The sequence below is a fragment of the Alexandromys fortis genome, unplaced genomic scaffold, assembly GCF_014885135.2.
Source record: "Alexandromys fortis isolate MF-2015 unplaced genomic scaffold, M_Fortis_MF-2015_v1.1 scaffold_201, whole genome shotgun sequence".
Lineage (NCBI taxonomy): Eukaryota > Metazoa > Chordata > Mammalia > Rodentia > Cricetidae > Alexandromys > Alexandromys fortis.
In genome coordinates this window covers 1,953,783-1,966,942 of record NW_026068087.1, presented here as the reverse complement: position 1 = coordinate 1,966,942, position 13,160 = coordinate 1,953,783, and the positions used below count along the sequence as shown (strand labels likewise).

At 43.7% G+C, this 13,160-nt stretch overlaps 1 protein-coding gene across 3 annotated transcripts in view; it reads right to left on the bottom strand.

The window, feature by feature from the left end:
• Nucleotides 1-13,160, bottom strand: part of Prkar2b (protein kinase cAMP-dependent type II regulatory subunit beta) — a 710,703-nt gene that overhangs the window by 21,230 nt on the left and 676,313 nt on the right. For all 3 annotated transcript variants that reach the window (XM_050122318.1, XM_050122316.1, XM_050122317.1), the window contains one exon: nt 11,424-11,507. Coding sequence is in view for 2 of the 3 variants with exons in the window: in XM_050122316.1 (XP_049978273.1) it covers nt 11,424-11,507 (84 nt within the window). In the remaining variant the exon portion in view is untranslated. The remainder of the gene's footprint in view (nt 1-11,423; nt 11,508-13,160) is intronic.

The window sequence follows — 13,160 nt, the reverse complement described above, 5'->3', positions numbered from 1 at the left end:
CCCCCCCCCCCCCCCCCGCCGCCGCCAGACAGGGTTTCTCTGCAGCTTTGGAGCCTGTCCTGGAACTAGCCTTTGTAGACCAGGCTGGCCTCGAACTCACAGAGATCCGCCTGCCTCTGCCTCCTGAGTGCTGGGATTAAAGGTGTGCTCTACCACCGCCTGGTCCTCACAGTATGTTTTAGCCATTATGGTTTTATATTAGTTTTAAAGTAAGAGTACAAACTACTGGGTTTCATCACGGGTTTCCTATAGAGTCATTATCTCTCCTGATTGTGTTCCTCCATGACCGTCCCTCTGCTTCCGGCCTCCTCTGACTGACTTTCCATCTCTGTCTTCCCTTTGCTTTCAGTCCACTCACGTTCTATTACCCTTCTCTTTTACCCCCTCATGTTTATGTATATGATTATGTGTATATATATATATGTATATATATAGGATATCACACACACACATATCTGATATATCCATCTCCCCTCCTGATTCCCCTTTCTACCCCCTGCCCATATATATGGATTCTAGAAGTATCTGGACTGGCTTATATCACCCAACATAACGATTTCCAGTCTTATTCTTTTTCCTGAAAACATGATTTATTCCTTTACAACAGCTAGTGAATGATAAAATTAACAGATAAAATTAGCATGCCTGAACTAATGCATAGAGGTCTTATTATTTTTCAGAGGACTTGCAAGTTCCTAGCAGACAGTGAGGGAGGCGTTTCTCCGATGCTCCTTGCCACCATCCATGGACAAGCCTCCCTGAGCACAGACTTAAATTAGCTGATTTAAACCTCATCCTCAAAGTATGCTTTAGCCACACACACCACTCCATCTGCTGCTCTGTACCTACAAAAGCATCGCATTGCCACTCTCTTAAGTTTAAAAGTACCAGCGACACAGCTAGGGTTACCCCAATAATGCTCTGAACCCAGCTGTCCATTGCTCCCGTCCCTCAATTCCTGGTTACGGCTGAGTTTGTATTTCTGACCCCATCATTTCCTGTTATGAACGTCTTGACAGTTAGAATCAGGCAGGTCTATCCTTATCACACTGGCCTCTTTCACTTACTAATGTGTGCTTCCTCCATGGCTTCCCATGGCTTCCCCAGCTCACTTCTTTTTACTACATGATATTCTGCTGTCTGAATGTACTATTGCTCATCTGTTCACCCGCTAAAGGACATCTTGGTGGCTCCCAACCTTGGGCAATTATAAACAAAGCTGCTATGAACAACTGTATCCTGATTTTTGGGTGAACGTTAGGTTTTTACATCTCTGGGCAAATACAGAGGAGCAGAAGAATTGGAGTGTAGGAAAATAGTGAGGTAGATACCGCCAAACCACTTCAAAAGTGGCTGAACCACTTTGAATCCCCACCAGCCATGAGCCAGAGTTCCTGTTGCTTCACGCCTTCAAAAGCATTCAATGATATCAGGTTTCTGGATTTGGGCTGTATGATGGGTGTATCTCACTGTTTTTGATTTGCTTTTCCCTGGTGACAAAGGATACTGAGCATCAACCCTCCCTATGTGGTTCTAAAATATTTTGATTATCCCAAAAGGAAATCCTGCATCTATTAAGTACTCATTTGCTATTTTCATGGTCCTCTAGCTCCTTAGAAACCATGATCTATTTATTCTCTATGTAGATATCTATTTTCTGAATATTTTATGCTGTGGGATAATGATCTTTGCACACTGTACAGTCTGTCACTCGTATTAGTTTAATAAAACACTGATTGGCCAGTACTCAGGTAGAAAGTATGGGTAGGAGGATCAGACTAGGAGAATTCTGGGAAAAAGAAAGGCAGAGAGTCAGTCACCAGCCAGATGCAGAGGAAGCAAGATGAGAACGCCTTACTAAGAAAAGGTACCAAGTCATGTGACTAAACATACATAAGAATTGTGGGTTAAGTTGTAAGAGCTAGTTAGTAATAAGCCTGAGCAATAGGCCAAATAGTTTATAATTAATATAAGCTTCTGTGTGTTTATTTGAGACTGAATGGCTGTGGGACCAGGCAGGACAGAAACTTCTGTCTACACTTTCAATACACTAGAATGACAAAGTGTGTTTTCTTGCATCTGGCTCACTTCACTTAGCATGATGTCTTCAAAGCTCATGTAGCATAATAAACAATATATTAATACATTTGCCACCTGATTTCTATTCCATTTTATGTGACAACCTTATCTGCTGATCGATCTTACCAGTCTTGATCTAAGTTTCAACCAGGTTGTTGCTTACTGCTACATTGTAAAAATTATTAGTGCATTTTGTTTAACTGTTCTTTATCAGGTGTATCTTTTGCAAACATGTTCTCTCTACTCATGGTTTGTTGATAGCCAAACACTTTAGTTTTGTTTTTTCTTTTTGAAGCAGGCCCTCACTATGCAGCCACACACGTCCCGTACCTCATACCCCATCCTGCCTCAGTTTTGTTAGCACTAAGATTATAGGACTGCAGCACCACACTCGGTCTTAGAATGTTTAATTTTAGTTAAGTTCATCTCATTGCTTCTCTCATATACTGAACTTTTGGCATCCTATCTAAATAGACACCAAATTCTAAATCATCTAGATATCTACACTACTTATGACTTAAACATTTTACTTTGAGGTCTCTGGCCCATTTGGGGTTAATTTTCATGAGGGGTATAAAATCTGTCTAGATTCTTTGGGATATGGCATCTGTTTGTTCCAGTGCCACTTACTGTCTTTGTCCTTTGTCCAGCTGATTCACGTGAGCTATTTATGGGCTCTATCTGGTGCCGCTACTCAACTTAGGTACTTCTTGTCAAGACTGGTGTCATAGCTTATACTAAGCTTTGAAGTCACTATCAGTTCACGGACTGGACTTCAACACTGTAGGCTCTGGGGGACTCTGTCTCTCCAGCTTTATCTATTTTGGATGTAAATTTTAGAATCCGTTTACTGGGTCAGATGTTTCAGTGGATAGAGGCACCTGCACATAGGCCTGATGACCTGACCTTGACCCCCAGATCTCACAACTTTCTTTCTCCTTTTTGGTGTTTTGAAACAAGGTCTCCCTGCATAACAGTCTTAGCTATACTGGAACTCACTTTGTAGACCAGGCTGGCCTTAAACTCACAGAGATCTGCCTGCCTCTGCCTTCCAAGGGACGGAATTAAAGGCGTGCGCCACCACAACCTGGCTCAGACCCCATATTCTGATGACGGATATTTGGATTGTTTCTACCTCCTTCTGGCTACTGTGCACAGTGCTCCTATGAACATTCATGCACTAGTACTTGTCTCAGCCGATATCTGACCTTAAGTCTATGAGAGGAATTACTGAACTGTACGGTACCTCTAGACTTAGCGTTGAGGAACTCCCAAGTGATATACCACAGCTGAATTGCTTACTTTCCACTAGCAATGCAAGAGAGTTCTAATGTCCTCAACATTTGTTGTTTTTCTTTTACTTAATTATAGCTGCCTTTGTGGAGATGAAGTAGTGTTTTATTTGGTCTTGATTTCCATTTTCTTAATGACTAACCATGCTAGGAATCTTTTCATCTGCTTGCTTGTCATCTGTCTTCTCTAGAGAAAGCTACTCAAGTACTTTGCTCATTTTAAAATTGGATTTTTGTACTTCTTACATGGTTTATGTATCTTGAACACTATAATTTTCTCAAGTACATGATCAACAAATAATTCTTCCATTCTGTAGCTTATCTTTTCACTTTTGGGGGGCATAACATCCTGTGACTTATAAAATGTCATGGTGATACGAAGTTCATTATATATCTTTTCTCATTCTTGCTTTTGGTATCTAAAAATCTAATGCTAAATCCAAGGTCGTGAATACTTAACATTGTTTGGTGGTTTGAATGTTAGGTGTGTGTGTGAAGCACCTTGAGTGCACACACAAAAACCATACACAAATACACACATACACACACATACACACACACACACACAGAGAGAGAGAGAGAGAGAGAGAGAGAGAGAGAGAGAGAGAGAGAGAGAGAGAAATGGGATTACCCTATAACAGGGTAACAATGCCCCTACTAGACAACATAGGCTAACAAAAAGCCCAGGTCAAGAAATGGTTTCTTCTTTTGGAGTGGTTGGATAATGAGGTCCCATTGACCCTCAGACAGCATAAGCTATTACCATTAATCTTGGTTACCCTCCAGAATGTGGCAGTAAGAATGTATACTGAAGACATGACATAAAACATGAGATCAAGATGGTATGGACTTAGCAACCTCACCCTTCCTACCAGCTAGCGCGTTCACAGGACTGGGAAGTGCTCTGCAGGTACTAGATGAACTTACAGCAGTTGTGATTAGCACACGCAAAACCTGTGAGAACCCAGGCCCAATCAAATCCCAGATAGACAGGGAAACTGGGCACACAATCCCACCCCCAGATGAGCAGTGACTGGCCGTTGTTAGCTGCTGGGAAAGACATGCTGTAGTAAAAGACCAAACTCCAAGAATAGTTCTGGCAGTGCAAAGTGGTCTTGAAAGGTTGGTTTGTTTTGACACAAAGTTGGGTCACTTAGGGAAAGGAGGGTGGGTCTGGGAAGAGTTGAAGGGTAATTACAACACATGCCATGCAGGGAACTTGACACTCTCAAAGAACTACTAAAAAACAGTTAAAAAGTAGAGGCTCTATGTTCATATATCTCTATGGTATCTAATACAGTGTGTAACAAAAGAGAACACTGCATTAAATATTGCTGCCACTAAAATTTTAAATAAAATTACTCGTATATGCATTACACAACCCTGGGACATGAACAAGAGTGTGGAATATCCCTTGACATGTGTGAAAATATGCTATTGTGATTGTGTTAATAAAGAAGTCGTGTAGTTGTATATTATTTGTATTTTTATAATAAATCTTACCTGAAGACCAAAGGCAAAGCTAAAGCCACTAGAGATCAGGTACTGGTGTCATACACCTTTATCCCAGGATTTGGGAGACAGAGGTAGTTGGATCTCTGTGAGCTCAAGGTCATTCTGGGCTACACAAGATCAATGCATAAACAAATCCAGGTGGTGGTGCCTCACACCTTTAATCCCAGTGCTAGAGAGTCACAGGCTTTTAATCCCAGCACTAGTGGGAATATAAAATGGGAGGAGAGAAAGGCTTAGTCTGCTTAGTTTACAGTCACCTTGGTAGAGGTAAGACTTCTCTAGTGGCTTGGCTGCTTTGCTTCTCTGGTTTTCAGGTTGAACCCCAATTTCTGTCTCTGGATTTTTATTGTTTGTGCTACAAAGCTGGCTGCCCAGTACCTGGACAGGTAGAGGAACTTTAGACAAAACGAGAGCATGAAGAAAAAGGAAGGAGGTCAGAATAGAGAGGAGAAGTGGAGAGTCAGAGACGAACTTGCCGTACTAAGAAAAGGCACCAAACCACATGGCAGAACGTCAGGTAAGGAATATAGGTAGATTTAAAATGTAAGAGCTTACAACAAGCAACAGGTAACAAGCCTGAGCTATTGGCAGAGCATTTGCAATTAATAATAAGTTTCTGTGTGGTTATTTGGGAACTGGCTGCCGGGAAAGAAAAGTTTGCCACACAAGATAATGTAAAGGCCTTGACGACTGAGAGACAGATCTTCTGGGACACAGAGTTGTAGGGAAGTTTCCTTTCACTAACTTTTGTTCATTATGAATTTTAGTAAATTTATGTGTAGTAATTAAAGTTTCTTGATTAAAAAGAAACACCTGCCAGGTGGTGGTGGCATATGCCTTTAATTCCAGCATTCAGTGGAATTAAAAAAAAAAAACCCTCTATTTAGAGAACAAAATTTTTATTTTTCCCGTGGACTGTGAGAAGCACAAGGAAATGGTAGTGATAGGTTTGCAAGTGGTTTTTGTTCCTTCCTCATCACGGGTGAGCCCTGGCTCCTGTTCATGGGCAGCAGCCAGGGCTGGAGATGGAGCCAGGAGGGCAATGAGGCAGGGATTTCCTGACGTGATGCTAATCGGACCAGCAGGGACCTTTTACGTAAATGAGTTCATCTACCTCAGGCAACATATGGTCACCTACCGAAATCCTGAAGACTAATTAAATGGCTTGCTCATACTGTATTTCACTTGTTTATGATGTGTTTCTTTTAGGGAAGGCAGAGCGGAAGTATCAGCTTTATTGATTAGTTCTGACTCTAAATGTCAAATGGGAAAAATGAAATAAACTGTTACAATAAAAATTTTGGTTATGTTAGAATTAGCTCCATTTTAAGCAGACATATGAAGCACTGCTTTTAAATTATAAAGAATTCACACCAGCATATGAAAATTTCCTAATAAAATAGAGAAATTTACTTATGTGACAGGTGTCTGCTCTAGTCAATCAAAGCCTGATCTCCCCATAATTATGCATAGAGCGAGAAGAACTGAGGAAATGTTTAATGGGCAGAGCTGACGGCGATGCTGACAGCCACCCGAGGGAACCCACATCTACTTCTCTCACAGAATGCAAATTCGAGCCCGAGCTCAGGAACGCTCTGACTCACCTCGGCGGCAACAATTTTCTCGGCATTAACGGAAGAGCATCGGGAAATTATTCCAGATAGCCTCACATTAGAAATATTTCAGGGGGAAAATGGCCTACTGAGTGGAACATTAAAATATTCATGAAAGGAATATCTTCAAAGACATTAGTAATTAGAAAATCTGCACGATACAGTACTCCAAGGGGAGAGTGTTCTGTGGTCTGGGGGGGAGTGAAATTTTCAAGCTAAACCCTAACCTCAGGAAATTCAAACCAGACAGTAGCTACAAAGCCAGCATTATTCTTTGTGCTAATTGGTGATTACTGTTTCTCCTTCCTTCTGGAAAGGTACTGCCTCGTGGTCGCGGCGGTGGGACACTGGCGATCATCCTAGATGCTCCTCAGGTCCCAGTCCAACCAGCTGTCAAGTGCCACGCCGGTTAACCCCGCATGCCCAGCAACCATCCTTTCCTTTCCGCTCACCCTTCTCCCTTCCTTCGTTCAGGCCCATTCCTTTCCACGGGACTATGGGGTGAGCTCCTGATGGGCTCCATTCCTTTGTCCTCCTCCATCTCCCTCACATGTTCCTCCTTTAATTGTCAGAGGAAACACCTAAGACTGCTAAGTCCTCTGCTCCAAATGCTTCAGTTGTAGCCACCATGCACAGAACAATGTGGAAGAAGAGACAAAGGGAACTTTAAGGATGGGAGGCATGCAGTGACATGTCCTCTGCACACAATGCGGCTGCTGCGCATGTGAACTAACGGCAGCTGCAGTTACCTGCACAAGACGAGGTCCAGTCCCTAGCAGGCCAGCTATTGGGGCTGATGGCTACCAGGAGGAGCAGGCACTTTTCTTTGGGGGCTATGTCCACTGGAAAGTTCCCCCCATGTCCTGTGGATGACCCTGTGCCCATGAACAAATGGGCAGTGCAAACTTGTCTCAGTGAATAGAAGGAGGAAAAGGAAGGCAGGCAGGTATACATAAGTGTTTAAGGTGTTTCAGTTTATAACATTCTATGTCATCCTGAAAAGGATCTGGGAGAGGAGAGGGAGAGGGGAGAGGAGGAGAGAAGAGGGGAGGGGAGGGGCGAGGAGGGGAGGGGAGGGGAGAGGAGAGAGCAAGAAGAGAAGGGGGAGGGGGGAGATCAAGCTGGCCTTAGCTCAACTTCAAAGACAAACTCTGAGTGATGCCTGTGTTCCCAGTAGGCGGCAGGCTGAGAAGGATGACCCTGGGTTTGACACCAGTCAGGCCTTTACAGAATGAACGTACCTCCAAACAAAAGATTTTTAAAAAGTAAATAGCCAGGCGGTGGTGGCACACGCCTTTAATCCCAGCACTCGGGAGGCAGAGGCAGGCGGATCTCTGTGAGTTCGAGGCCAGCCTGGTCTGGAAGAGCTAGTTCCAGGACAGGAACCAAAAAGCTACAGAGAAACCCTGTCTCGAAAATAAATAAATAAGTAAATAAAATAAAAATAAAAAGTAAATATATTTTCCGATAAAATAATCGGTAATATTAATCCATGATTTTGGTGCAGTTTGTCTCCACCCATGAACTGGCTTTTATATTACACATTGAAGATTGTTGGGGACTGTGCACCCCCTGCCTGCTGGAGTAAACAGCTTGTTTTCCTGTGCTTGCAGCTGAGCACGAGACCCTGATGACAGGGGAGTGGTTTCTGGTGGCTTGCAGCTGAACAATCCCAAGAGCTAGGGTGTGGCCACTGGTCAGCGAAGGCACTATATAAGCTGTCCTGGAACACAGTAAAGTTGGCATTCTTGGCTTTCTTGTTTTAAGGGTGACCTGCGTCTGTCTGTCTGTCTGTCTGTCTGTCTGTGATGTGGGAGTGTCATATCAATCTGTTGATTTCATTGGCTGAGCAATAAAGAAACTGCTTGGCTGGCCCTCATAGATTAAAGCATAGATGGGAGGAGAAAACAGAATAGGATGCTGGGCGGAAGAGGAAGTGAGGTCAGACTCTGCTCTGCTTACAGACAGACCCGACAGCTCTGCTGGAGCAGAGACGCCATGCTCAGCTCTCCCAGGCAACTCCAACCCACGATGGACTTAGGCTAGAATCTTCCCGGTAAGCGCACCTTGGGGTGCTTACACACTTCATTAGAAATGGGCTAGTCCAGGTGCGAGAATTAGCCTGTAAGGGCTAGAGTTCATGGGCCAAGCAGTTCTTTAAATGAATACAGTTTGTGTGTTGTTATTTCGGGCATGAGCTAGCCAAGCGGCCGGGGTGTTGGGGACGCAGCCCCGCCGCTGCTCTTATTTCAACATGTCTGTCTGTCTGTCTGTCTCTCTCTCTCTCTGTGTGTGTGTGTGTGTGTGTGTGTGTGTGTTTCAATCTCCAGCCCCTTGCCTGACTCTCGACTCTGGTGCAGGCAGCATGCTACAGGCGTAGTACCGTAGTACACATAGTACAGGCTACAGGACCATAGTACAAGTAGTAGCATGGACGTTACAGAAGACTTTTAGCAGACGGTTTAATCTTTGTAAAGTCCTTTTCATATAAGAGTTCATTTAGCTACGCCCAGTGGTTCAGGCCTCTCATCCCAGCTACTTGGGAAATCGAGTCTGAAGGACCAATTACAAGGCTTGCTTGGGCTACAGAATGAGGTGAAATTCAGTCTGGGTAACTCGGTCCTGAGACACTGCCTCAAAATAAAAGTAAAAAGTGGATTGGGTTTATAAGTACAGTGCACCTGCTTAGCACACACCAGGCCAAATGGAAGAGAAAAAGAAGAAAGAGAGGGGAAGGAACAGATGAATCCATACCAGAAGAGCAGAGTCACTGTGATCTGTTTAGTATATCTGTTTGCTCCTACTAACTTTCAGATGGGTTAAGTGCTTTTTATTCTTTGACAATATACATGTATATAATGAATGTTGGCCACTCCCCCCATCACCCCCCCCTTACTCCTCTCCCTTTCTTTCCAAGAAGCCCCCTCCTATTTTCTTTTCTTCGTTTATGTGACCCACTGAGTTCAATTCCAGTTGTTTGCATGAGGTGGCTACACATCTGGAAGCAGTCAGAGATTACTGTACGGTTCGATAAGATTTGAGCCTTTATTTATTTGTTGTGCGTGCATGTGTGTGTGTGCACGTGTGTCTTGTATGCATGTGTTTGTGGAGATGCATTTTCCCACGCTATCCTCACATGGAGGCCAGAGATCAATGTTGGTGTCTATAGCAGGGAACCCTGATTGCTCTTTGTTTTTTTTTTTTTTTTTTTTTTTTTTTTTTTTTTTTTTTAATTTATTTATTATGTATACAATATTCTGTCTGTGTGTATGCCTGTAGGCCAGAAGAGGGCACCAGACCCCATTACAGATGGCTGTGAACCACCATGTGGTTGCTGGGAATTGAACTCAGGACCTCTGGAAGATCAGCCAGTGCTCTTAAACTCTGAGCCATCTCTCCAGCCCCCCACATCTGGTTTTTACAGGGGCACCAGGGATCTGAACTCAGGTCCTCACGCTTGCAGGATAGGCATTTTATTCACTGAGCCATCTCCCCTCAGCCCTAGACAGTCTTTAAATACCACTACTTTATTGAAATTACCAAATCTATTTGAAATATTACTACCAAGTATGCATAGCTACAAAAATCAGGATGTAATTCAGAATGTTCTGGCTTCAGGCACTGGTGAGTACAAAGGACAATGAGGCATACATTAAAGAGCTAAATGAAGCAGGAAAAGGTGTGTGTTCTGCCCTCAAGAAATGAATAAACGAGGCAATGTGGAAATGTCAAAGACGGAGACAGGCAGTGGCAGTGCACGCCTTTAATTCCAACACTCGGGAGGCAGAGGCAGGTGGATCTCCATGAGCTCGAAGCCAGTCTGGTCTACAGAACCAGTTCTAGGACAGTCAAGGCTACATAAAGAAACCCTGTCTCAAAATAAATAAGTAAATAAAAAACAACAAGAAAAAGAAAAAAACAAAATGAAACAAAACAAAACAACAACCAGAAATGTCAAAACAATAATCTGAACTCAGGGATGACGTACAAGGTCCAAATGTAATTCATGTTCCTAGAGAACATGATATAAGATTATATAAGAAGTTATTGAGTTCTTTTAGTATTTCAGGGTGTAAGCATGACCTATAAAAGGGTATGATGTAGAGCCTTAGTGCTTCAAAAAAATGTCCAAACAAAAACAAAACAAATCAAAAATCCTCATCTAAAAACCAGCAGGACTTGATGTTCTCAGACATCAATCTGAAAACTAGAAGAGGTGGAGTTTGAAAAACCCAAGGTTGAAGTAAGTAGTAAAAGTTGGTTCTTCACATTTGGAACAAGCAGCAGCTCTTTCCTAAATCACTAGATAGCAAAAACATGACCCGTGATGACAAAGCAGAACACTTAGCCAACCGCGTGAAGCTAAATCTAAACGCGCATGCCATACCAAGCAGTATGCTAGAAACACCCTCTGTGTAGACTAGAGATGTCAAAATTCTTTCCAAGAATCAAACATTCCCTTGCCTAGAGCCAAGTAAAATGCTACATTTAAAATACGAACAATGTAGAGCTTACATGCATTCAAATATTTCCCTTCCTATTACTGGCTGTTGAGAGCAGCATGGAAGATCTCCACCAGGGGCCTCTGCGGTAGACAGGGGTCTAGCCTCTCCCTCCCTGAACCACCAGGGGCCTCTGCAGGGTTGGGGGTGAGAATATGACATTATCTTCCCAGGGGCCTCTGCGGTACACAGGGGTCTAGCCTCTCCTTCCCTGCACCACCCCAGGATTGGGCGTGACAATATGACATTTTCTTCCCTTGGTGCTCTAACACAGTCTATCCGATATCCACAGATCCCAGACCAGAAAGTGCATACAACCCTCTGCCTCCACCATGATCCCAGAGTGAATTGAGCGCGTAAAGGGAGAGATTCAGGTCCTTGCCCAGGTGTTGACCCTCTTCTATTATTACGATTTATCTTACTGGATCCAGGTTCTTGAACAGCAGGATATCTTTGCAAGCCTCTTGCAATCTGTTTCTCTGATCATCAGTTTTGGGATGTATTATCTGAAAAGACATCAAAATCAAGAAAACAAACACAACAGTTAATACCAGGTAAAATGCCACGTTCACTCTGGGTGGCTAACGAGGGTTCGTCCATGAGCCGTCCCTTGGTCTACAGGGCACAGCCACCAGCACCTGGGAGGAGAGTTCTCCCCAAGACCAGAAAGCACATTATGAGAAGATGCATGAGCAGCCATGAAGACAACAAACATCCCAGGCTACACGGACATGTACAAAAGTGCAGGGAGCCGATTTGAATGACTGCCATTACAAGATGGCATTCGGCCCCGGCCTCGCTTGATACCATAATAAAGGTTGCAGTTCTTCCACTAGAAAACAGGATGAGTTGTTGTGATCTAGCTGCCCACACTTCCCCTGACAGGCAGGGGAACTTCCTTGTGGTCTGTAATTGACAGGGATGTTTCCCTGCTTTCTTTCTTGCCGGTGGGTCTCCAGAAAAGCAGTTAAAGTATCAAAGTATCAAAGGTTGCTAGGCAGACTCCCTATATAAGCAGCTACAGCTCAGAGCTCAGGGCCCCTTGCTTTCTGCTCTCCCTTCAACCAAGAGGCTCCAATAAAGCGTGATTTGAGAAGAATCTTCGTCTGGTGGCTGTTCTTTCCTGCTGGTCAAGGAGTTCGCAGCACAAAAGGACAAAGTGTTACACAACTACGCTGGAAAGCTAGATGCTGCCTTCATTCCGTTGTGACTGAACTTAAACTCTTCTGGCTACAGCTCTTTCCTTTAAAACTTGATAATGTCTGCTGAAGCAAGGGAATTCTTATATGTATACCGCATCAAAATTAAATAAGATTTTAGAAAAATTGCAGGTAACTGCCCCAACAGCATGTTAAGAATTTACAGAAAGGACCAAGCAACCATATACTCAGGGGAATGTGTGCTCAGGGGAAATGAATCCAGGAAATATAGATGCGCTCATTTAGGATAAAGTTAAGAGAAGCTGGTGTTCTATCTTCTCACTGAACATTTACTCGGGGCAATGAGGCAGTCATTTGTTTCTAAGAAAAAAAAACAAAACAAGAACAGAAAAAGCAATTAAAATTTAAAACGGGCAGTGGTAGCGCACACCTTTAATTCCAGCACTTGGGAGGCAGAGGCAGTCAAATCTCTGAGTTCAAGGCCAGCCTGGTCTACAGAGTGAGTTCCAGGGCAGCCAGGGTTACACAGATAAACTCTGTAGGACCTGCTAAGCCAATGCCTCACCTCTCCCATCAAAGCAGTCAGAATCAGACAGCAGGGAGTCTGTGCCCACAGAAACACCAACAGGCACAGGGACATTTACCTTGGCAGAAGAGATAGCTAACAAACCAATGGAGTGTAAGCCTGAAGGAACTGGCATTTACAGTATATTACTGCAGACCTCTTTGATCCATAGGTAACACGAAAGGCCATGGAGTCTTCAGCAGACGAGGCCTGGCTAGTATAAGCAGATGGGAATGTGCAGGCATTTCTTACAGCTTGTAGCTCCAGGCCAGCATCCCCTTTCTGGATGGTGCCCCGTGATGGACCTGACACGGTCACGGTCACACCTCCCCCACAGGACACACTAAAACGCCCCGGAAACTGGATGCAGAACAAACCTTATTCCCTTACATGATTTCTGCCAGGCATTTTTTTCTCGTGCTGTAGGAAGTCAC